The sequence below is a fragment of the Oryzias latipes genome, chromosome 16 (genome assembly GCF_053564925.1).
Source record: "Oryzias latipes strain Hd-rR chromosome 16, Olatipes_Hd-rR_3.1".
Classification (NCBI taxonomy): Eukaryota; Metazoa; Chordata; class Actinopteri; order Beloniformes; family Adrianichthyidae; genus Oryzias; species Oryzias latipes.
In genome coordinates this window covers 12607147-12630822 of record NC_136252.1, presented here as the reverse complement: position 1 = coordinate 12630822, position 23676 = coordinate 12607147, and the positions used below count along the sequence as shown (strand labels likewise).

General features: G+C 43.4%; 4 protein-coding genes across 5 annotated transcripts; 3 read left to right on the top strand and 1 right to left on the bottom strand.

Annotated features, from left to right (window-relative positions):
* The first annotated feature begins 5272 nt into the window (after positions 1-5272).
* LOC101175504 (transmembrane protein 222) lies at positions 5273-12308 on the top strand. The gene is made up of 6 exons (XM_004077664.4): positions 5273-5661; positions 5837-5921; positions 6104-6135; positions 6207-6303; positions 6401-6531; positions 10835-12308. Exons 1-6 carry the CDS (start codon positions 5333-5335, stop codon positions 10920-10922), a joined length of 762 nt encoding a protein of 253 aa, XP_004077712.1. The 5' UTR covers positions 5273-5332; the 3' UTR covers positions 10923-12308.
* On the top strand, positions 11951-13480 carry tpbg1a (trophoblast glycoprotein 1a). The gene is made up of 2 exons (XM_020710002.2): positions 11951-12210; positions 12406-13480. Exons 1-2 carry the CDS (start codon positions 11951-11953, stop codon positions 13373-13375), a joined length of 1230 nt encoding a protein of 409 aa, XP_020565661.2. The 3' UTR covers positions 13376-13480.
* Positions 13481-14252: 772 nt separating this feature from the next.
* Positions 14253-17838, top strand: kdf1a (keratinocyte differentiation factor 1a). 2 transcript variants are annotated; one of them, XM_023964365.2, is made up of 4 exons: positions 14253-14586; positions 14867-15921; positions 16301-16375; positions 17155-17838. In XM_023964365.2, the coding sequence occupies exons 2-4, from the start codon at positions 14886-14888 to the stop codon at positions 17229-17231; spliced, it is 1188 nt and encodes a 395-aa protein (XP_023820133.1). In that variant the 5' UTR covers positions 14253-14586; positions 14867-14885; the 3' UTR covers positions 17232-17838. The 2 variants fall into 2 exon arrangements, with proteins under 2 accessions (XP_023820133.1, XP_023820134.1); XM_023964366.2 differs by having other exon boundaries at positions 14329-14639.
* A 1135-nt stretch (positions 17839-18973) lies between these two features.
* Positions 18974-20286, bottom strand: nr0b2a (nuclear receptor subfamily 0, group B, member 2a). Its single transcript, XM_004077663.5, has 2 exons — positions 19645-20286; positions 18974-19563 (listed from the first exon to the last, which is right to left on the bottom strand). Exons 1-2 carry the CDS (start codon positions 20243-20245, stop codon positions 19322-19324), a joined length of 843 nt encoding a protein of 280 aa, XP_004077711.1. The 5' UTR covers positions 20246-20286; the 3' UTR covers positions 18974-19321.
* Between the last annotated feature and the right edge of the window lie 3390 nt (positions 20287-23676).

Sequence of the window (23676 nt, the reverse complement as noted above, 5' to 3'; positions counted from 1 at the left end):
CGGACCATAACTGAAGTGGCTGATATCAAGAAGTCCTACCAATGGCTAGAAAGGGCTGGCCTAGAGGACAGCACTGAAGCGCTCATCCTGGCAGCTCAGGAACAAGCCCTGAGCACCAGAGGGATAGAGGCTCAGATACCACACCAGATAAGACCCAAGGTGTAGGCTGTGCAAAGAGGCCCCTGAAACAATCCAGCACATAACTGCAGGGTGTAAGATGCTGGCAGGGAAAGCATACATGGAGCGCCACAATCAAGTGGCTGGAATCATAAACAGGAACATGTGTGCAGAATATGGACTGGAAACCCCAAGGTCAAAATGGGAAACACCTACGAAGGTGGTAGAGAATGAGAGGGCAAAGATCCTGTGGGACTTCCAGATCCAGACTGATAGGATGGTAATGGTGAACCAACCAGACATTGTAGTGGTGAATAAAGAACAGAGGAAAGCAGTTGTGGTGGATGTGGCAGTGCCAAGCGATGGGAACATCAGGAAGAAGAAACTGGAGAAATACAAGGGACTCAGAGAAGAACTGGAGAAAGCCTGGAAAGTGAAGGTGACAGTGGTGCCTGTGGTAATTGGAGCACTCAGGGCAGTAACCTCCAAGTTGGAGGAGTGGCTACAACAGATACCTGGAAAGACCTCAGACCTCTCAGTCCAGAAAAGCGCAGTGCTAGGAACAGCTAAGATACTGAGCAGAACCCTCAAGCTGCAAGTTGAAGGTGTGTTAGGGATGAATGTTGTTAAAGAGTGTTATGAGCAGCTGTTTAATCAACATGGACCTGATCTCTTTGCTCTCCCTGAAGTACAGAAGACGCCCCAGGACTGGCAGCAGGCATTACAGTGCCACCATTGGATGACATCTAAAGCTCAGATGTTAAAGAAAGGGATGGCAAGGCTTAGAGGTAAGGACTCGGTTATCATACCAGGAGGCACTGTTAAATGGGTTGCAGCCACATGTTGCTCCCAGTTCACACAGTTGACAGGGGCTTCACTAATTGAGCCCTTGGAAGATGGCTACGCCCTTCCTGAGAACCTTTTGTTATCTCCAGCCATGGTCGTTGGTCAGGGGGCACGGTTTATGTCCATATTGTGAATGTAGGGAAGATGGACACAACCCTCTGACCCCACCAGCCGATTGGCATACTCAGCCAGGCAGATGTGGTCAGTTTTCCGGATGGCGTTACATTTGTAAAACAGAGCAGTAGGTCTACTGCCACGGTTGATTCTCATAAAACTGTGGAGATGAACACTGTCCAAAAACAGGTCCAGTCGGTTGACCTGTCGGCATTATCAGAGTTGGATCAGCAGAAGGTGCGAACATTGTTGTTACACCACGAGGGTGCTTTTGCCACCTCAGAGTTGGACCTAGGTTGTAGCATTTGATAACCCATGATCTACCTCTGCTTGATGAGACCCCTATGAGGCAGCGACATAGGTGTATCCCGCCGTCTGATTATGACAAGGTTAGGGCTCATGTACGCAAACTGCTGGACAGTCAAGTCATACGAGAGAGCTGTAGCCCCTTCGCCTCCCTAATAGTTCTGGTTCAGAAGAAGGATGGGACTTTGAGGTTGTGTGTCGACTACAGACTCTTGAACAGCAAGACAAGGAAGAACGCTTTCCCTCTACCTAGGATCGAGGAATCATTGGACGCCCTATCAGGCGCTAGATGGTTCTCAACAACTGACCTGGCCAGTGGCCACCATCAGGTGTCAGTAACGGAGAAGGATAAGATGAAAACTGCTTTCTGTGCACCCTTCGGCCTGTTCGAGTTTCAGATGATGCCTTTTGGCTTAAGTAATGCCCCCAGCACTTCTCAGCGGCTTATGGAAAGGATGTTTGGGGACCAGAATTGTCATACTCTGTTATTGTACTTGGACGATGTGATTGTCTTTTCCTGCACTGTCGATGAGCACCGGACTGGATGGGAGCTAGTCCTCAGCAGCTTTGAGAAGGAGTCTCTGAAAATTAAGATGGGAAAGTGTGACTTCCTGAAACAGCAGGTGGACTATCAGGGTCATGTTGTGTCTGCAGCTGGGGTAGCAACTGATCCAAAGAAGATTGCAGCTGTAGCCGAGTGGGCCCCTCCCCCGACTGTATCTGAATTAAGAACATTCTTGGGCTTTGCAAGCTACTATAGGCGCTTTGTGGAAGGCTTTGCCCAGTTGGCTGTCCCTCTTCATCGGGCCGTTGCTGAGGTGTCCGGGAAGAAGCATGGTAAGTGGAGGGAGTCTTTGAATGAAGCATGGACCCACCAGTGTGAGGGTGCTTTCCAAGGACTGAAAGAAAAACTGATCTCCTCACCTGTTTTGGCATACGTTAACTTTGATCTGCCTTTCCTTTTAGAGGTGGATGCGAGTCATGAGGGCCTTGGCGCAGTGCTGTTTCAAGAACATGAAGGCAAAATTAGGCCCATTGGCCTACCCGAGTCGTAGTCTTTACCAGGCAGAGAAGAACTACAGCTCTGCGAAACTTGAGTTCCTGGCAATGAAGTGGGCCATGACGCAGAGGTTCCGAGACTATTTGGTGGGCCATAAGTGTGTAGTGTGGACTGACAACAATCCCCTCAGTCATTTGCAGACAGCATAGCTGGGAGTTACAGAGCAGCGTTGGGTAGCAGAGCTGGGGGTATTTGATTATTCAGTAAGATACCACTCTGGCCACACCCATCAAAATGCAGAGGCTCTTTCTCGACAATCTCAAACCAAGGCCTGTACCATCATCCATCATGACACCATCTTGTCCAGGGTCAGTGTTACCAGAAGGACTACAAAAGGTGGAAAGTGCTCCCATTTCAGCCACCCAGTGCAGTGTTTCTACTGTATGCACCTGGTCGGGCAGCAGCGAATGCCTGGCCGGCTGGAGAAGCATGCACTGGAGATCGGAGCACAGAGACTGTGGGGTTGGCTTAGTATTAAAGACGGACTGTTACACCGCACCTACCAGCGACCGGCCGGGAGTGAGCAAGTCCTCCAGCTAGTACTGCCAGAGAGCCTACAGGAAGAGGTGTTTTGGCAGTTGCATACCCACCATGGCCATCAAGGCATTAAGCGAACTCTGGAGTTGATTCAGCAAAGGTGTTACTTGCCACATATGGGTGCCATTATTTGGGATTTGTGCCTGAAGTGTGAACGGTGTTGTCTGGCCAAAGCACCCAACCTCAGGTACGAGCACCTATGGGTCCTCTTTTGGTTTTAAAGCCAAATAAAATTCTGGTCCATTGACTTTTCCATGTTGGAGCCAGCGAGGAATGGGAGAGAGCAAGTGCTGGTTGGATGACCAATGTCTTTTCGAAGTTCACACAGGTTGTGCCAGCCCGAGACCAGAGGGCTTTTAATGTGGCAGACATCCTCATCAAAGAGTGGTTTTACAAGTATGGAGTCCCCATACGGCTGCATTCTGATCAGGGCCGCTGCTTTAAAAAAAAAATCAAATACCAGCTTTGTGAGTTGTATGGCATCGCACAACACCCTACCATCCTCAGGGAAACGGCCAATGTGAACGGTTTAATCGTACACTTCATGATCTGCTGCGAACCATCCCATTTGACCAAAAGCACCGCTGTCCTAAGTATTTGCCTCAAGTGTTGTTCAGAGGAGACAACAAGTGGCTATGGTAGGTGCTAAAGAACGAATGTGCCTAGCTGCTGCGGGGAGGAAGTAAAGAGCAGACAAACATGTCACAGAGGAGGTGTTGCCATCTGGACAGATGATTTACCTTAGGGACTTTTCACACAGAGGGTGTAACAAGATCCAAGACAAGTGGACTACTGAAGTGTTTGTGGTCACAAGACATCCTGAGCAAGGAGGGGCTGTTTATACAGTTGCCCCACGCGATCAGCCCAAAAAGGTACGTCATGTAAATCGTTGCATGATTAAGCCTATACCTGTGGAACCATCTGTTTTGTCGGATAGACCCAGTTCTAGAACAAGGAGCCCTGATGTGGAGGAGAATGGCTTCTGGGTTTTAAGACCTTCAGCAGGACAAAAAGGAACTGGGGTCCCGGCTGTACATACAGTGGAGGCTGCCCCGGCTGCCTGCCTGAACACCTTTGACCCTTCTGTATTACGAAGGACTACTCGGGGAACAGGGAGTGAGTGGATAGACAGTGGCTGCCTGCATGGTGGTATGTAGTGTTGAAGCTCCTCTTCTTGGAAGGATGTAGATCACATTTTACTCGTTCACATTCTTCTCTTTTAACTAGATGCTGTAAGCGGCTGGAGGTGTTGCAGATGTCATAAGCCACTGTGTGCTCTTCACCCACCCTTTTAATACATTTTTAATGTGTTTTTAGAGCGAAGTTGCATTTACTGTGATTTACTCTGATTGTTGTTGTATAGGTCCAGGTCAGGCGCCGGTTCGTGCGGTGTCGGTGAGGAGGGCCCCTGCTGGCAGTGTTTTCTTCACTCAAATTCCCTCACTGTTTATTTCCCTTTTTAGCGTGTAGTGGAAGTTTCATTGGCACGTTTTTCTCACGGTGTGGGTGGGTTTGTTTTGTTTTCAGCACGGAGTGGAGTGAGGTGCACTGTCTCGTACTTGCTAAGTCCACGGCCCCTCTCTTCCCCTCACCTCCTGCACAGGCGGTCGACTCTGCCTTCCCGTTTTTCTGCACTTCCTTTTTATTGTTTTATCTGTGTATAGATAGCCAGAGTATAATTGCACCTACAGAAATTTAATTACTACAGAAATTTTTACAAGCTTTTATTGTCTCAGCCATTTTTTTGGTGGCTCCACTCTGCACGGCGGTAGCTTGGTCACATATATTGCAAACTATTGCAAAAGAACATGTTAAAGACCACTTATAAAACAAGTAATTCCACACCCAAAATGGCAAAAGAGGATGTTTATTCCATTCAACCAAGAACATGGAAGCAAGCACAAACAAGAACAAATAGAGGAAGGCAGAGGAAGACACTGAAGTGTCAGAACAAGAAACTCAACACAAACTGACAAACATTTTCATATTTTTTTTTTTTACTTTTTTTTTTTTTTTACCTTAAAGATTTTCAGTTTTGTGTATTCCTTTTTTTCTGTAACATTGTCTCAAAATTATTTAGTTGTGCTTTGTTTTTTTATTTTGAAATCTGTTGCATGTACTGTACTGTATGCCCAAGTTGGGAAAACGAATAGTAAAGCATCAAAGCATCATCAAAGCATCATTGACAAAACTAATTGTGAGTAGTTGCTGATTTATATCATGTATTTGTTTGTGCCCGAAATTATTTGAAGTATTTCTATTATTTAACCAATCAATTGATTTCAATGAGTGGGTACATTCATATAACTTATAGAATTTTAATTTAAAAAATTACATTAAAAATCCACTCTCATGAAAGGTTTGACTGTGTTTGGTAGAATGTCTCCGCGTATTTTGAATCCGTGCTGTGCCAGTGACCGTGAAGCTAACACTCCAGTCTCCGTTGCAACAACAGCGTTGCGTTCACGGACTGTCGGTTTTCTCCATCGCGTCTTTCCGCCTGCTCCCTCCTGGCGCGGTTGGTACGTCACCGTCGCTTCCTCCCATTCACTGCAGGCTGTTATGGCGGAGGTGGAGAAAACCGACACAATGATGGAGTACCACAGCGATTTCCTGAAAACGGACAAGAAGAGCAACCGCTACCCATTCTGCATCGTCTGGACCCCCATTCCGCTGCTGTCGTAAGAGGCGCAGACATTCAGCGCGACTCCGTATCTGACGGATTACACAGTTCAACAGTTAGCTATAATCACCCAATGGAGGCAGATTAGACAGAGCCGTTTTTCCTGTTATTTGTTAAAATGCGGTCAAACTAGAGCAGTCTTGGTTCTGACGGGGGCTTTTTTTCTCCTGCAGGTGGGTGCTCCCCTTCATTGGTCATATGGGCATCTGCACCTCCTCTGGAGTCATCCGAGACTTTGCAGGATCATATTTTGTGTCTGTGAGTTTTGGCACCCTGAAGCCAGAATCTGATGCAAAATTGCGACATAATTTTGCAAAAAATTTGGTGTATAAATAATTATTTTGATTTAATTTTTGTGTGCATTTTCAGTGACAAAATAATGTCAATTTTTACCAACGTAACTTGAAGAACATTCGTTTGAATTTAAATGTTCTTTCTAGGAGGACAATATGGGGTTTGGCCGCCCTACTAAGTAAGTTCATATACAGAAAATGCATATTTGCATAGACCTGATTTTAAATGTATGGTACTTGGAAATTTCAGGTACTGGAAGCTAGATGTGGACAAAGTGTGTGGTAATGGTGCAGCCACGTGGGACAAAGCAGTGCACGACGCATCCGAGGAGTACAAATGCAGGCCGGTAAGGTAACATTCAGTGACTTACATGTCAACACATGTTGCTGCATGATTTCTCATATAGAAACTATGTAATTCCCTCCTCCCTTCTCTCACTAAAGCACAATCTGTGCTTTGATAACTGCCATTCTCATGTTGCCTTGGCCCTCAACCTCATGCGATATGACAACAGCACATCTTGGAACATGGTGAACCTGTGTGCCCTGTCTCTCATATATGGAAAACATGTGAGGTAGGTATTTGACACCTTTTCAGCCACTTACACTGCATTGTAGCAGGACTTAAGTGGACTATGAGTCTATTATAGTCTAACTGGAGGTGACATGGAGCATGAATGCAACAAAACACAGAGTAAACTGATAAACCGCTGAAGAAAATGCTCACTCAATCTAGTATGGAAGTTCTAGCATGTTCTTTCTCCAAGTGCTCTGACTGTTTTCAGCAATAATCAGAGATATCCACATGGGGGCCCAAGTCAGGGTCTCATTGTGCCGCTCCCAAGCCCGGATAAATATAGAGGGTTGTGTCAGGAAGTAAATCCGACGTAAAAATCTTGGCCAAACCAAATATACGAACCATGAATGAAGAAAATGAGAAAGAACAAAGAATAGAAGAAGTGTCTGTTGTGGAGCAGGAACTAACAAAGACTAGTAAGATAAGATAAGATAAAGCTTTATTGTCATTGTACAATCACACAAGGTACAACAGTACAACAAAATTGCAAAAGGTGAATAAAGTGAGGGGGGGGGGCATTGAAGAGGATGAAAAGTGGAAAGGCACTTGGTCCTGATGATATACCTGTGGAGGTATGGAAGTGTCTAGGACAGATGAAAGTGGAGTTTTTGACTGTTGTTCAACAGGATCTTAGGTGGTGAGAAGATGCCTGAGGAATGGAGGAGAAGTGTGATAGTTCCCATTTCTAAGAATAAGGGAGATGTGCAGAGTTGGGGCAACGACAGAGGAATAAAGCTGATGAGTCATACTATGAAGTTATGGGAAGGAGTAGCTAAGATAGACTAAGAGCAGAAGTGAACATTTTTGAGCAGCAGGATGAGAACTACAGATGCAATCTTTGCTTTGAGGATCTTGACAGAGAAGTACAGAGAAAGGTCAAATAGAGCTACACTGCGTCTTTATAGATCTAGAGAAAGCTTATGACAGGGTGCCCAGGGAAAAACTGTGGTATTGTATGAGGAAGTCTAGAGTGACAGAGAAGTATGTTAGAGCAGTTCAGGACATGTATGAGGCTGTAAGACAGTAGTGAGGTGTGCTGTAGGGGTGACAGAGGAGTTCAAGGTGTAGGTAGGATTACATCAGGGATCAGTTCTGAGCCTCTTCCTGTTTGCTTTGCATTGTGATAGACAGGCTACAGATGAGGTTAGACAGGAATCACCATGGACTATGATTTTGCAGACAAATTTCTGATTTGTAGTGAGAGCAGGGAATGGGGGGGGGGGGGGGGGGGCAAGAGAGGTGGAGGTTTGTCCTGGAAAGGAGAAAAATCAAGGTTAGCCACAGCAACACGGTGTACATGTGTGTGAATGAGAGAGATCCAAGTGGAAGAGTGAGGTCACAGGGAGAGGTGATAAAGAAGGTGAAGGATTTGAATTAAATAGGGTCAACAGTCCAGAGTTATGGAGTGTGGAAAAGAAGTGAAAAGCGAGTGCAGGCAGGTTGGAATGTCCAGAGGAGAGACATTGAATCTATTGGTAGAAAGAGGCTGAGTCTAGAGCTGCTAGGCAAGAGGTCAAGAGGAAGACTAAAGGAGGTCTATGGATGCAGTGAAGGAAGACATGAACGTAGGTGGTGTTAGAGTAGAGGATGCAGAAGACAGAGTTAGATGGAGAAAGCTGATTCACTGTGATGACCCCTGAAGGGAAAAACCAAAAGGAAAAGAAGAAAGGCCCACTCTGACTAATTTTTGGTTCTATTGTAAAAGTCTTTCCAGTGGGCTTTTAATTATGATTTAACCATTGTTAGCCTTTTTTAAAAAAACCTGTTTCGTTTACTAGAACATCGTTCCTGCACAGTGGCAGAATTTTGTTTGTATCCAAACCTAATTGAAGTTAAATAAAAACTCTCCATAACATCTGACTGGCAGCTGGAAATAAAACTAACAGGTTTATACACTCTTCCACCAAGCATCTGCAGTTCTACAATAAAAATTACAATAATGTTTAGCAAGGTAAAGTTTTATAAAGGGTATTCCCTTTCCGTTAAAGCCGGCCAGCAAGCGCAAAACAGAAAATACCAACGAAAGCGAGCAGCTGCTAACGGGAAGGGAATGTATTAATAATGTCCACATAAAAAGCAATAAATAGATTTTAAAAAATCATTCATGATTAGTTTTATATTACATAGCTTCCGGGATTCAGGACGTTTCTTTTTCCGTTAGAAGCCTCGTCTTCGCTTTCGTTGTTTTGTTTCTGGATTTGGTCATTTTTACCGGGATTGCTTTTTGTGATTTGGAATTTGGTAATTCAAACTTGGATTTACTTTTGTGTTTCAGGAGAGGGTAATTTGTTCCATGATTTGCTGTTGTGTTTCAGTATTTGTTCATTTGTACCGAGATTGGTTTTAGTGATTCAGGATTTTGCAGTTTATACCTGGATTTGTTGTTGTTGTTGTATCTTAAATGGAAATGTGTCTTGCACTTCTCGGCCACCGTAGTAGAACTCTGCACTCAATAAATAGTGCACTATACAGCGCATTTGCAATTTTGAAGTGCTTTATGAATCTACAATGTCAAAATCCAGTGCCCTAGAAATTTCCCAGACGTCTCTTACCAGTGTGTATTTATACTCGCTAGATTGGCCAATAGACTACAATGCAATGCGTTTGACCAAATTTTGGGGGGAAAATAGGTTTTAATTTATTATTTTATAAACCATTCCAAATTATAAGACACAAATGCTTCCATACTCTAGTAAATGTGTAGCTAAATTCAATTAGAAATATCTAATTTGACAATCAGATATTGTCTAACAGAAATGCTTTTTTGCTCTCACAATGTAACTGCATCAATTGACTCAAAAATAAAATGAAAAATGTATCCTTTAAAATGCTTTTTTATTTTTTACTTCGACGCCAATCATTCTGTGACATAATTTAATCGATATTGCAAAGAGTGGATTGCATTTTCGTTTTCACATTCACAGCCCAAAAACTGCAACATACCGGTAATTCATTTCCAATCAACAGTTTCAGGGGGGAGGCGGGGCAATGAATCCTAACGTTAGCAGTGAAACAAAGATGGTGAGCAAAATCGGAGCTATCCTGCCTGTTCTGAGCCAGATTCCAGCTTGGACGAGGAAAACAAAGACGTACACGGATCTATTTGCCTGCAAGTGGATACATCAGAATAGAGCAGAACAGGGAAATTTTGGCCCGCCCAGAATATTTTTTTGTCTTTCCCTGATTCAAAATTATTTGAATAAAGAGATACTCAGCAAATGCAATATTGGGCTTAATTTTCTTTTATATGTCCTCCCTCAGAAAAATGCTACAAAAACATCTTAAAAACACCAAAAACACATTTTTCATTGAAGTGGGTCTTTGACATCTTCTTGCTAATTTGTTATACATTGCAAGTTATTCAAATTATAATCTGGCCAATCAAATACCTCAATAAAAGTATGTGGTCTTATGTGGAATGTTCGAAATGTTCAATTGACAGATTCTCCAGAACCCGCTTTCAAGTGGTAGGGGTGCATCCTTCCAGCAAACTTAATCCTGATTGGCGAGAGTGGTTCCCATAGCAATGTTGACTCAGACCGACTCGGACCAATCACTGTTTACTGAGGATTTCTGGCTCTAACATGGCGACCGTATTGCGTAAAATAGACGTATTTTTGCTGGAGCCGGAAGTAAGCCACTTTCTATTGTGATGTCAAACTCACTCAGTCCAGTTCTCATGTACAGTCAAGGCTCATCATACAACATTTGGGCCTCACTTGTGTGGTTCAATTATGGAGTAAGACAAAGTTCAATTAATAAGTAGGGTTTTCTGTTGTTTCCTCATTTGTGTGGTGCCAATCATCCCTAAATCCCTTCTTTTTTTTTTTAAATAAATGATGGTACAACATGATATATCCCATCCTTATAAACTTTGAACAAAAGTGAAACATGATGCTCAGACTCACACAGAACAGAGGTTCATGTTCAGGTGAAGGGTCTCCATTAAACACGTCTGGTTGAAGGGAAAATAATTCTGCTGCTGGATTTCAGTTGCATTGTGAGACGTGTGCCTCCCTCATTATTCTCCACTGACCCACATAGAGGACGCTGGCGTCACCGAGTGGGCTGCCTCTGCTCACATGCTCCCACAGCACAGGGGTCCGTTAAACAGATGGGCAGTCGTGTGATTCATAACTGAAGGCAGTGCTCCCCTCCCTCACCTCACTGCTGCGGCTGGATCTTTGTATCTACTGTGAAGGAAGAAGGAGATGTAGAGGGATAAGGGGTGAAATACAAGCAAAACACCTTCAGTGTTCAGGCATTCATTCCTCTAAAATATTCAACTTTCTGTCCCTTAGCATGGCCGCGTTCCTCAAGACTTGGCTGCCCTTCATCATGCTCAGTGGAGTCCTGGCCACCTTCATCCTCACCTTCCATTTACAGTAGTGTGTCAGGCTCTGGGTCTGCTTCAATTTTTCATTTCCCCTTCAGGGATTAATAAACTACCTTGTCTAAATGCATCATGTAATGTCACTGATATGTCTTGTTAACATCGATTGTACAAAAGCCAAGAGGAAAAACTGAAACTTTTACATGTTGTGTAGTGTGGTGATTTAGTTTTACAGAGAAACCTTACTTTGTATTTGAAGTTATAAAGTAATTTCTAAATAATTAGCTGTTTCTTTTAATTTTTTTTCAGTACTAATTTTAAAAAGTCTACATCTCTGTCTCCAAAGTTTATCGTTTTACATGCAGCTTTTTGAAAATATTGTCAATAGTGAATTTTCAGCATATTACTCAACATTTGATCCAAAGAAATGGATTTGCTGAGGTCAATTTTTCATGAGACGCCCTGATGAAAGCTTTTTCAGACTGGCTACGGTTCATTTCTGGAACAGATTCCAGGGAAACGAATCCAGAAATCCTATTCAATTATTTGTCCAATAGATATGAGCCGCTACCAAAGATAGAATGATAGAAGGTCCACACATGAGGAATTATGGGACATTTTTATGCTCAGCGAAAATCCATGAGATTTCACCTTTATTGTCTATAGAGGAATAATGCTTTTCAAATGTGCAGCTTCACACCGAAATGCTAATGTAAATCTGCAAAATTGTGAACGAATGACTGTTGTGCTTAAATATGCTTTATTTATTATTCATTGTCAGTATAGATTTTTTCTGTTTGATTTGTAGATTTGTTTTCCCCGTTTGTCTTTGCTGGAAGACGGCAGTGTAGGTCACAGGCTGTGTACGCCCTAATCATCCTCTGTACCTTTAAGGGAGCCAGGGATCTTTTTCATCCAGTAGATTCTATGAGATATGAACTACCATCATTTTACAGGAGCCCTTATTCCCACAGTGGAGCGAATGAGGAGACACTGATGTCGTCCTTGCCACCTTGTTAGATTAGTCTGTAAACACAAAAAAGTCCTTTTTTTCCCACCATCCTCTTTTGTCGTCAGTCTGACGATGTGTGTTTTTGCAGTCTTTGTGTTTTGGGGGCTTCTTTTTTTTACGCCCCACCAGCTCTCGGGATGTCCTTTATCCTGCGAGTGTTTTGCCGTCACCAGCACAGTGAAATGTGTATCCAAGTCTCTGCTCACAGTGCCGAAAAACATTCCGGGATATGCCAGGACTCTCATCTTCACAGGGAATCATTTACACCAAATTGGACCGGACTCTTTTAAAAAGCTGACGAATGTAACTAACATCATTTTAAGCAACAACAGGTGAGAATGTTTGTATTGTTAGTTCTCTGTCACTTGTGTATATTCTGCCTTTTTTTATGGAGACTTTCTTTGTGCATAATAAATTAATTTTATCCTCATTTGTGATTGTGTTTGTTTTTAAAAGATGCTTTACTTGTTTCTGAGATCAAGCCTGAACTGTCAGAGCAGGTCTTACAGTGATGCTCATCTTCTCAGAATCACAGAGTTGGCGTCCCACACCTTCTCTGCCCTCACCAACCTGCGCTTCTTGGACCTCAGTGCCAACCAGCTGGCTCTCATTCACCCGGAGGCTCTTAGCATCCCCGACAGTCCTCTTCAGGAGCTCAACCTGAGCCAGGCTCTGCACAACTTCACTGCACTGACAGACCTTACCACCGCTCTGCGCTGGGGTGGGCTTTGGGGTCTACTCCGCCTGGACCTCTCTGGAAACCACCTGGCCCTGTTGCCTCCTGGAATGTTCTCCTATGTTCCCAGTCTGCGGCAGCTCCTTCTCTCCAACAACTCTTTGCTGGCGGTGTACAGTGGGACCTTTTCTGGCATGGCTCACTTGGAGATACTGGACCTGACGCATAACGCTTTCAAGACTCTCAGGGCAGATGGTCTACAAGAGCTGGACAGGCTCGGGAACATAAAAATCCTCCTGGGTAACAACCCGTACAACTGCACCTGTGAGATCCATGATTTTGTCACTTGGCTCAACAAATCCAAAGCTCAAGTGGATGTGGAAGCTGTTAGATGTAGTTCACCTGAAGACTTAAACAACTCCCTGCTGAGAGGTCTCACAGTCCAGGCTGTTGGTTGTATTGTTCCAGTCCTTTCGGAGGTGACTGACATCACCCTGCCAACGTCCTACGCCTTCCTGGGGTTAGTGTTAGGCCTTGTGGGCATGGTGTTTCTGTTCGTGGTCTACCTGAATCGCAATGGCATGAAGAAATGGATCACTGACACGCGAGACGCATGCCGGGACATTCTGGAGGGATACCACTACCGGTACGAGATTGACTCAGACCCTCGGCTGGGCCACATCACAGCAGGTGGGAGCAGGTCGCAAAGGCACGCGGGAACAACGCTGTCCCAACAGCAGCTCAGAGACACCCGGATCATCCAGAGTCCCACACAAACATTAGCCAAACAGGTGACAATCTCCCCTAATGCAAACTCATGAAGGATCCTCGCCTAAACTGCTGTTTACACCTTCCAGTGCATGTTGCAGTAAGAACCTTAAAAAATGAACTTAAGTGCCTTCCTGTTCTTGAGGCACTGAAACTGCATCTGCAACCATTATCTGCTCGCTATATGAATCTGATGTGTCTGCATGCGTGTGTACCTGCATGTCCATATGGATATATACAAAGTGTGTATATTTATACATGCATTCAACAAAATAGCTTAAATAATGACTTTCATAAGATATGACTAACTTTATAATGTATGAGACCTATAGAGAGGAAATCGATTAGTCTTTACTTTTCTCTTTGGCAAAAATGTCCATATTTCATTTATACTACATGTTGGAATGAAACAAAGACGTTAAAATCTTTAGTGTAATAGGATAGATCTTAAAAGCCAGCTTGAAACAATAAAAAAATAAGTAGTATATTTTAGAATATAATGCTAAATATAATTTATTAAAACACAAAAAAGTAAATTAATAAGTTGTACTCCTAACTACTGCCAAGAATTGTGTATAATAAAGCTGTTGTGTGATAGTAAATGTGTATTTAGACTAATTATGAATAAAATATTTGCCTTTTATTTCTTTTATGTGTGTTTTTATTTTCAATTATGGGTTCACATAGACCCACGTTTTCCTCCAGGTGAGTTTCTCCTACTATTTTAATTCATAGAGGGCGTGATAAAGTGATTGTGTTCAGAGAAAATAGGGCAGAATGAAAGATGCTGTTTGGAAACACACCTGCAGCTGGGGGTTTACCTGTGGAGTCCATTTGTCACGGTCTAATGTGGAACATGTTTTAGTCATTTAACAAAAAAAGAGGGGGTGTTGCGCATTTTCAAATTCTGACAGAACTCCTCTAACCCCCACCCAACTAAACTTCTGCGAGTTTAAACCCGCCTCCCGTGACGTCACCGCTCACCTGTGGGATTAGCCGTAGCCGCAGGTAATAGCCAAACATTGGGAGGCAACACACAAAGGAAGAGTAGGGCGACGCCAATGAGTCGCGCTGCGTGGTTCGGTCGCGGAACCGGACTCCAATCGAACTCTCGGAACCACCTAGAAGTCCACCGTCCGTCCGCCCGCCCGCTGATGCTTGAACAAGCGCTCTCTGCGGGCTTTTCCCGTGGGACTTCCGCGGTGCTGCTCGCCGAACAAGTTGTCTGAGAGTAACCGCGACTGCCGCTGTGTCTTCTTATGCTGTGAGTGGACGTTTTGGTCACCTCTGAAGTGAAGTGGGCTGATGCTGAATCAGGTCTGCTCTGAACTGCACACGTCCTCCATGCCCTAAATATTATTTTCCCCATCGACCCACGAGTCTGTGCAACTTTTAATTTTCATATATTTCTCTTTTGAGTAGGAGCAGAGCATTTGGCCTGCCTTTTTAGGCTGAAGTATTTGAAATATAGTCGTGTATTAAGGCTGTAAGAGTGTTGTTTTTTTTTCTGAACTCATTGTCCTCACATTTCTGTCCCACACAAGGTCTCCGGCATTTTGAGCCATGCCTGGCCGCAGCACAGGGGCCCCACAGCCGTCCTACCATGACAGAAACCACACCTCAAGTTCCAGGCTGGACAAGTACAGACAAACTCGAACTATATCCAGGGAGAGCACGGCAAGCCAAGACTCCTACAAGGATCCCCATGGAGAGCATCTACACGAGCGCCACATGCACCACCCCCGCTACCTAGAGACCAGCCGGAGCAAAAGCCAATCTCGAAATGGTGTGTGTCGGAACTCCCAGAGTATTGGATTTATACCGGGGTCAGCAGACAGCACGCCAGTGAACAGGCCGTCTTGCGGCTCCTGCACGTCTATGGGATGGAGTAGCTGCAAGGCTCTCCTCTGTTGTGTTCTGACTTGTGGATTTTACGGTAGCCGAGAGCCATGTCTCCCTGTTAATGAGAGCTCCACAGACCATAACCCCAAAGCACAGAATGCTCCCCATCCTCCAAATGGGATGGCTCTCACCAACCCCACCTGTGGCCTGCCTTTGGAGTCGAACAATGCCTCCAAAGGTTGCAAGGTGCCACCAGGGGAAAGCTTCCGTTACAGAGATGTACGTATTGGAGGAAAGACGGTCCATTATCCAGTCACCAATGTCACCAAACGGACCCATATGGCCGACAAGAAGGAGAGCCCACGACCAGACAGTTACACCAGCCTGTTAGCCAACGATTATTACGACAAAGATGACCCAAGTGACAGCACAGATATTGACTCTCTTATCACCAGAAAGCTGCTGGAGCTTTACGCCCTCCACCAGATTGACCAGCTAGCCAAGTGCACCTCCGACTCCTCGTTCTCACGTAAGACCAATGAGATCAGTGAGCTGATCTACAGCATTGCTCAAGATTACAACCTAGAGGAGCAAGAAGCCGAGTGCAAGCTGGTTCACGGAGTCATCCGCATCAGCACGCGAAAGGGCAAGAGGAAGAAGAGCCAACTGTCAGGGCACCGTCCCAATGGCAGGAGCGACCGGACCCTCCCAGACAGCGGCAACGAGACCATGACGAACACTTTTGAGAGCAGCGATTGTAAGCAAATGAATAAATCGTGCACCACCCGTGATCAAAATAAACATAATACATTCAGGATATTTTAAACCTCAACTTGTCAAATATTCCCATCATCTGACTTGTTTTCTTCTAATGACTCACTGCTTCTTTTGGAACATTGCTGCTATTGTTAGACTCCCAATTGTGAGCTTAATGCAACAAACATTTCAAAGGTAATGATCCAATGATGATTGCCTAATCTCAGACAAGCTGGCACAAGTTCACCATGTCGACCCAAACACTTCCAAATGACACAGACGACCAACCTCATTTGATCGTACTTGCTAGTCGTAGCACTTGGCTTATGCTCACATCTGCGCTTGTTTTTGTGTTTTGTCCCCTTTTTTGTTTTCTGCAGTTCCAGAGGTCAAAGTGTCTGAGCAGACGCCATCGGACGAGCTTGCAAGAAAAATGAGGCCTTACAGCGGAAAAAGTGAGTTCATGCTGGGAATTTTCCATTGCAGCCACACAGACCCATGTGCAAGTTTTTGCTGTTAAAATATCCTGTCATTGACCTCTTCTTTGGGAGTTATGACCCTTACATGGGGTAGTATAATTACCACCAGGGTGTTTAAGTCGGTTTGTGTGTACGTGCTGCACCTGTAGTCATTTTCCAGTAACACAGCAGTTTTTATAACAGTAGAAGCCAGCTTTTTTCCTGACATATTGGCTCAGTAACCCGTTTAGACCTGAGGCGCCCTATTATAATACCGCATTACCTCACTTGCATTACCCCATCAGGTCTAAATGGGTTAAAAGCCTCTTCCTTGTTTCTGCCACCCAACAGCTACCCATCCATCTACCTCTTTCTACCCCAACTGCCTAGCAGTCATGTTACACCACCTGCTAAAGCTGCAGATCAGGTCACATTAAATATATGCCTGTTAATGTCCCCTGATTTACTGTGTAATTTTTAGAAAAGGTCTTTGGTTACAGATGGATTTACAAAGCCGCAAATCTCCCCCTCCCCTGCTGCTGTTTTGTAATGAGGTGGTGTAAAACCACGCCGTGTCCTGTTACAGGATTTTGAATGTGGGTTCACCGCATTGTTTTTGCACAAATTGGTACGCGGAGGCCTGGGAAAGTTTTTGTAACAGTTGAGCCGTTCTGCTTTTGATGGTGCATTTTTCACATTAAAAGCCGTAGTTCAGTTCTGTGTTTACAAATTAAACAAAACCTTTTTTTTTTTGTTTTTTTTGTTCCCACCCATAGCTTATTCATCCAGCATGAGTGCAGGCTACCACCAAGACACTGGGACAAACTCCTCTGCTGCTCCACTGCTCATTTAAGGACTGCTGATACGGAAAATCAAGAAAATAATGCCTGTTTTTACTAAGTTAATTTGACCATTTCACCCCCTCTTTCTTCATTTATGCTGTTACCCCTGGAGGGTCATGCTTCTCCTGGTGTTGATCAAAGTTTTGTAATTTTACTTTATACTTCAAGGATCTCTTTCGTTCTAATTCATGACCAATGAGAGAAATATTTGTGTCCATATAGGGTGTACCCCCCCCCCTTTTTTTATTTGTCTGCAGTGTTTTGAGAGATGCATCAACAAAATCAGTTTCCAGGAAGCCAGAGGGTGGAGGCCGATAGTCGAACACAACCATTCACATTTTTGTACTAGTTTTTTGTTTTGTTTATGCAAACTATTAAGTGTGTTACATGTGATGACTGTGCCATCTTACCATTGTTTAGGCTCCAGGAATCCATTTCTGTATTGTTATAAGTCATATTTGGATGTAAACATTTTTAGGTAACTGTTACTTTGTGCCATTATGCCTCATTTTTTAAAAATATTTAACAAGTTGTGTTTTTAATAAAATAAAAATCGATGGACCTTTATGGCTTTTTATTCAGACGGGTTTTTTAATAAAAGAAGTTTGATGTTTTTTAGCCTCTGACTGTGACTCACACACATAATTTAGTTGTTGCAAAGCCTTTCAATGGTTTTTTTCTGAAAAAACAAGGTCTATGTTTCATTAAAAATGATATGTCCCTCTACAAAAATGTTTTTTCAGGTTTAGTCTTTACCCTAGTGTTCCTCCTAATTGTCAGTCTCCCTGAGGTCAGTGTTGCAGCAGGCAGGCTTCTTCAGCCCTCAGCGATGAGAAGAACTTGTTGGACTGGTTCTTACAGAAAGGAAATAAAATCCTGGCATTTACTTTAGTCTTTTATTGCAAAGGAAGAAATGGTGCAGAAAACGATCTTCCGAGAACCCGTCCTAAATCTGTTTGGCCAAACAAATATTTATCAGTGAAAGTATAATGCAAAATGCTGCTACATGTATTTGCTCAGGGTCTGTTTTATAATTGCTGGAACAGAATAAACAGTTGTAGTTCAGCTTGAGAAACTACTATAAAAGGCAATCCCTCTCACACAGTCTTGAAGGGATAAGACTTCAATTAAAAAGATGGAAACGCAGGAAAAAAGTGGAGATTTTCCACCACCAGCTCTTTTTTTTTTTTTTTTTTTAAATGTTTTGTTTGTGCTGTGTTACCCCATTTCCCCTGGCTCACTGCCCCCACCATCAGCATTCCTGTTTTACCTGTATATGGTGTCAAGTAAAGAGAGACTGTTTCACAACCATCATACCACAGAATGGATGAATGTGAACAGCTTCTGTGGGGATTTTTGCATGAAGATTGTTAAGACAATACTGCTTTGTTGGCTTGGATTTACCCTTTTCTTCTCAGCGTATCATAAGATTGTAAAATAAGGTTGAAATGGGATCGAGGATCTTTCTTTTTATTTGCTTGTGGATGTGTTTTCCAATAGAGGGAGACAAAGCTTCGGAATGAACAAGAAATATTATTCTGTGACACATTCCTGTCATCATTTTTGAAAAAGAAAGAGCTCTTGTGGATAAATATCCACGTTCACCAACAAGATCCAACTGCAACTAAGAAATTTGTCAATCTGAGTTTAGCAACATCTTGACTCAATAATATGCGTTTAACAGCTGAATTTGTCAGATTAAGTGTGACAGTGGCATTGGCTTGGTGTGAGTCAAGAGCGTGAGGCTGTAATTTGTCATTTGTGTACAAAAATATATTTATTTGAAGTTTCCTGTAAAAGCAAAAGACACATATTTACAACAATGAAATAACAGAAAAGATTGACAAAATCAAATATTCTAATAGAAAGAGACAAGTCTGCCACTGTGTGAAAATCCTTCTACTTAGGGGAAGGAAATCTGTTGACACAGAGATAAAGTGACCTCAGCTTTGCGTGAATGTGAGCAATCATGGTGGCTTGTTCATCAAATCTACATTTTTTTTGTGGGGTTTTATAATCTGCTTCACAGCAGCCGTCCAACATTCCTTTCCCAGCCTGGGTGTCATGTGGTTTAAAGTCCCTCAGCTGAGGTCCACTGTTCTTATCTGTAAAAGAGCATGTCGACCAGCAGCTCCAGCAGGTCAGCCTGGCCTATGACGGGCCGGAAGAAGAGCTCGGTGACGAGGGTGGGTGTGATGCCCTGCAGCATGGAAGCTGTGAGCAGGATTCGAGCGAAGCGCTCCTCGCGACCCGGGTGAAGGAGCTGCACCACCTCCCTCAGGGCGTGCTGAGCTTCCTGCTGCAAGCCCTCCACAAACAATCCAGCCTTTAATTCCGGAACGTCTGTGGACGAGGAAAACGAGTAAAGTCAGTTAACGCACACACACATACTTCATCCTTTTACTGAATCCAGCACCTTCGTACCTGGATTGAATATCGTGGTTCCCTTCAGGTATGCATACTCCTTTGGGCTTAAATCCAAACTCCAAAACTTTTTGAGGCAAGACTTGAGTTTGCTGACGCCTGCCATGGTGGGCTGCTCCCTTTTAGCCTCGGGGCTCTCCTGGCGGTTCAGAAGAATCTTTTTCAGCATGCTGTCAGCGGGGGCATCTGTAACCTCAAAGTCCACATGTTCTTGAGCCAGCCCCAGAATAAAGAGGGGAGCCCAGCAGCTTCTCAACAGCGCAAACTGATCACTCAGTGGCAGCTGGTTGAACGCAGGCAGGCTCTTAATGAAGTGGACGGTTTTAACCAGAACTGCTGAGGCTTCTTTGCAGATCTCACTTGGACTTTTTAAGCACAGTGTCCGGCGCACCTCGCAGTTGCACCTGTGAGGCACTGAGATGTAGTTGAGGCAGTCTTGGCTCTGCATGCTGCTGTCCATTTGGCTCAGGATGTTGTAGAGGATGGGATTCAAAACCCTATCATTGTTGGTTAAGCAATGGCATCTGCTATCCATCTTTTTCCCCCCGATGACATATAATGGTGATGAATGCGTGCGTCCTCTCACAGATAGACTCCTCATGAGCTCCTGAGTGGTGCTGCTGCCTCTTCTATATTTATAGGGCCAACCCCCCTCCGTTCAGTGGACCTTGAAATGTCAATACACTCGATGTGAAAAACAACCGCTCGCTTTGCCAGGTGACTGCTGGAACAACCCTGGGAAACTGATAAGATTTTCTCAATGAAAGTAGCTGCTGGAGTAACACATATCAAAAAGGATGGGCCTTATCTGCCAGCAAGTGTCATTAACCCAGGCTGTACCAAGCTACCAAGGACTGCAGTGGTAATCCAACCCACACTGTGTCACTACACCTGCCAGATCACACCTGTGAAACTGGAACAAGGCCAGGGCACAAAGAGGGCATTGACCCCTGACTTAAATCCTCAAAAGTACAGTGTCATTTCAGTCAGTGGTAAAACTAGACAATATGGGAGAAAATTTTGAGAAAATTCTACGTATTGGCTTTTAAACTAAAAGAGAAATAAAAAAGAAGCTACTCTAAACTATTTTTAAGGGGCCTTCATCATGCTTTTATTGAGCCTTCCAGAGTGAACTATATCCATATATGTGATATATATTCTTTTGGCCCTAAAGAACGTTTTTATTATGAAATATGAGTTATTTTCACAATTCATTTCATACCCGGAAGTAGAATGACTCGATCTCTGAGGCACCGGCTTTCTCTCCTGGTGGGTCCGCCCGTTTCATGATGTCAACTTAGAGTCAGCCACAGCAGCGTGTCTGCGTTTTTCCCTCGAAAACAAACAATATCCGAACTTTTGCAAAGATGAATGTGCATAGAAACAGAATAAGCTAGAGAAAGTGGATGTGTGTTACCCTGGGGTTGGGGCTGCAGCGCAGACTCTGGAAGGGGCTGTTCCTCACTTTGAGACGTCACAATGTGAGGACCCACTCGTTGTTGTGGGTTGGGAGGGGCTGGTGCTCAGAGCACAGGTTTTTAGAGGAATGCTCAGAAATGCATGAATGGATCAAAATACCCCTTTGGGGTTGTTTACAGTGAGGAATGAAAATTACAATACACTTAAAGCTCAAAAAAGTTGATTTTGGATGATATAAGAACCCTTTGAAATTCCACAAATAAAAAGAAACAGACTGGTTAAAAATGACGAACTCTTGACATGAAATTCAACAAAATCTCAAATCACAGTTGCTTTGGGTCAATAGGTTGAATACTTGCCCAACAAACCTTGGACAAATATAGAAGTGCTGTGTCCTGTGAGTCATTTAAGGTTGTGTTTCTAAACCCGGTACTTGGGACACACTGTATTTTTTCAATCTTACCCGGCTCAAACTCAAATGCCTTAGGATAAATTATTTGCTTTTAATCTGGACATAAGTTTTAAAGCAATATTGTTTGAGACTTGTTCTGTAGCTCACTCAAATGAAAACAAGCTGCTGGAACTCCCTTTCTCCATACACTTTGGAATAGTCTATGCATTCAGTCTTGAATGCATAGACTCGAGCTCCAAACAGCCACGCAAAGAATCACAAATGGGGACGCAATGTTTTACAATCAACTGCAAAAATGATGACAAGAAAATAAACCGATCGAGAGGAATCACTTTTCACAGGTTAGTAATCACATTTTAATAAAGAGAAATCAGGCTTGGAAGCATGAAGTGGGTGTTAAAGTGGATGCTAGCAGGCTGGTTTGAGTCATCAATGTATATTTTATTTAATGTTTGATGTTTAAATATTTTAATGTAATGTTTATTACCTAAATATTTGACAAACTTGCTGCTTTCAAGACATGTTGGGTTTGTAGTGCAGGAATAAAACGTATTACTTTCACAAAAGGCTTTGTGGCTGTGTATTAGACAATTTGCATCCAGGCTACTAGATTTTAATAACTAAGCAATACTATTGCGCTGGTAATTCACACACCTATATAAAACTCATAAATGGCAGTTAGAAGACTAGTTAATGTTGGTGGCCGTGGTGCAGTGGTAGGGCTGTCAACCCATGATCGTAAGATTACAGGTTTGATTCCCACCTTGCACAACCATGAGTCGATGTGTCCTTGGGCAAGACACTGAACCCCACCTTGCCTCTGGTGGTAGGCAGGCGCCTGTGTTGGGCAGCGGAGTGTGAATGTGTGTGTGACTGGGTGAATGGGTCTGTGACTGTAAAGCGCTTTGGGCCTTTTAGGTAGAAAAGCACTATATAAATATACGCCATTTACCATTTAATGGCAATTTGTTAATTTATTTGTTTAATTTGATTAAGACTAAAGTGAGCAAAATGTCTGATGTTGTTTATGATAAAACATAAATGCGTTTCAAGGAGGAGAGATCTTGAGAATGAAATAGAGAGATTTATTAGTGAAGCATGAGTAGTCAGAAGTCTTTGGCGGTTGGGCTCAGGGCTGGAAATATCTTGCTTGATTGTGATGACCTTGGATCAAGTGAAGAGTCCCCGAGCACAGATGGTGATGGTGGTTAAGGCCAGACCGGCCCAAATCGAAGAGCCAGGAGGAGAATGGGGTGGAGGTGGGCAGACGGCATGTCTGGAATTTGGAATTGGGCTTTGATGAATTTGTGGACAGCTGTGAGCAAAGTGAGTGCTATTGGCTCAGAGTGAAGACCAAACAAGTGAAGTGTGATTGATGAATCAGCAAAGCCATCATACCTGGATATGAGGTATCTTCCTTATTGAAATTGCGTCAAATCTTCACTTTAGAACAATGTGCTGCACTCTTAAATGTTCTACAGATTCATCATAGCCCAAACCTACTATAACACTCCATATGATGCAATATTTTCATAAACTTATTAAATGGATTGCTTTTAACAAGTGAGCAGTCATTTGACCAAAAATAAAATAAAACATTTTCCTTAATTTTCTAGCATTTTATAAAGTTTTGCCATAGTTAGTCTCCAAATGCTCCAAACTGTTCCCACAAGGTTGGGAGCATGGAATTGTCCAAAATGTTTTGAGCAAAATGTTTTGAGCGAAGCATTCAGAGATCCTTTCACTGGAACTAAGGGGCCAAGCCCAAGTCCTGAAAAACAACCCCACACCATAATTCCCCCTCCACCAAATTTCCCATTCGGCACAATGCAGTCCAAAATGTACCGTTCTCCTGGCAAACTCCAAACCCAGACTCGCCCATCAGTTTGCCAGATGGAAAAGCGCGATTCATCGCTCCAGAGAAGGCATCTCCACTAGTCCAGTGGCGGTGCGCTTTACACCACTGCATCCGACACATTTTGAGTTTTTGTTTGACATGAAATGTAAACTTATTATAGAAAGACCCCAAAATATAAACAACAGAAGAAAAGAAAAATCAACAAAGTCTCAGAATCCTGCTTTTATTTAATAGATTCTGTCTGACACATTTTTATCGATCCATGTTATGTGTGATGTTTTTTGTATTTCATTTAACCATAAAGAACAACAAAGAACCCATGTTATTTGCTGCAGATGTTAAA

Bases quoted from the DNA above. Each gene is read 5' to 3' on its own strand.
- LOC101175504 (XM_004077664.4), top strand. From the start codon at position 5,333: ATGAAAGGTTTGACTGTGTTTGGTAGAATGTCTCCGCGTATTTTGAAT. The intron at 5,662-5,836 runs GTAAGAGGCGCA...TTTCTCCTGCAG, and splicing joins ACCCCCATTCCGCTGCTGTC to GTGGGTGCTCCCCTTCATTG. The intron at 6,532-10,834 runs GTAGGTATTTGA...TCTGTCCCTTAG, and splicing joins ATATATGGAAAACATGTGAG to CATGGCCGCGTTCCTCAAGA.
- tpbg1a (XM_020710002.2), top strand. From the start codon at position 11,951: ATGTGTGTTTTTGCAGTCTTTGTGTTTTGGGGGCTTCTTTTTTTTACG. The intron at 12,211-12,405 runs GTGAGAATGTTT...TCATCTTCTCAG, and splicing joins ATCATTTTAAGCAACAACAG to AATCACAGAGTTGGCGTCCC.
- kdf1a (XM_023964365.2), top strand. From the start codon at position 14,886: ATGCCTGGCCGCAGCACAGGGGCCCCACAGCCGTCCTACCATGACAGA. The intron at 15,922-16,300 runs GTAAGCAAATGA...TGTTTTCTGCAG, and splicing joins CACTTTTGAGAGCAGCGATT to TTCCAGAGGTCAAAGTGTCT. The intron at 16,376-17,154 runs GTGAGTTCATGC...TCCCACCCATAG, and splicing joins GAGGCCTTACAGCGGAAAAA to CTTATTCATCCAGCATGAGT.
- nr0b2a (XM_004077663.5), bottom strand. From the start codon at position 20,245: ATGAGGAGTCTATCTGTGAGAGGACGCACGCATTCATCACCATTATAT. The intron at 19,564-19,644 runs GTACGAAGGTGC...CCTCGTCCACAG, and splicing joins AACCACGATATTCAATCCAG to ACGTTCCGGAATTAAAGGCT.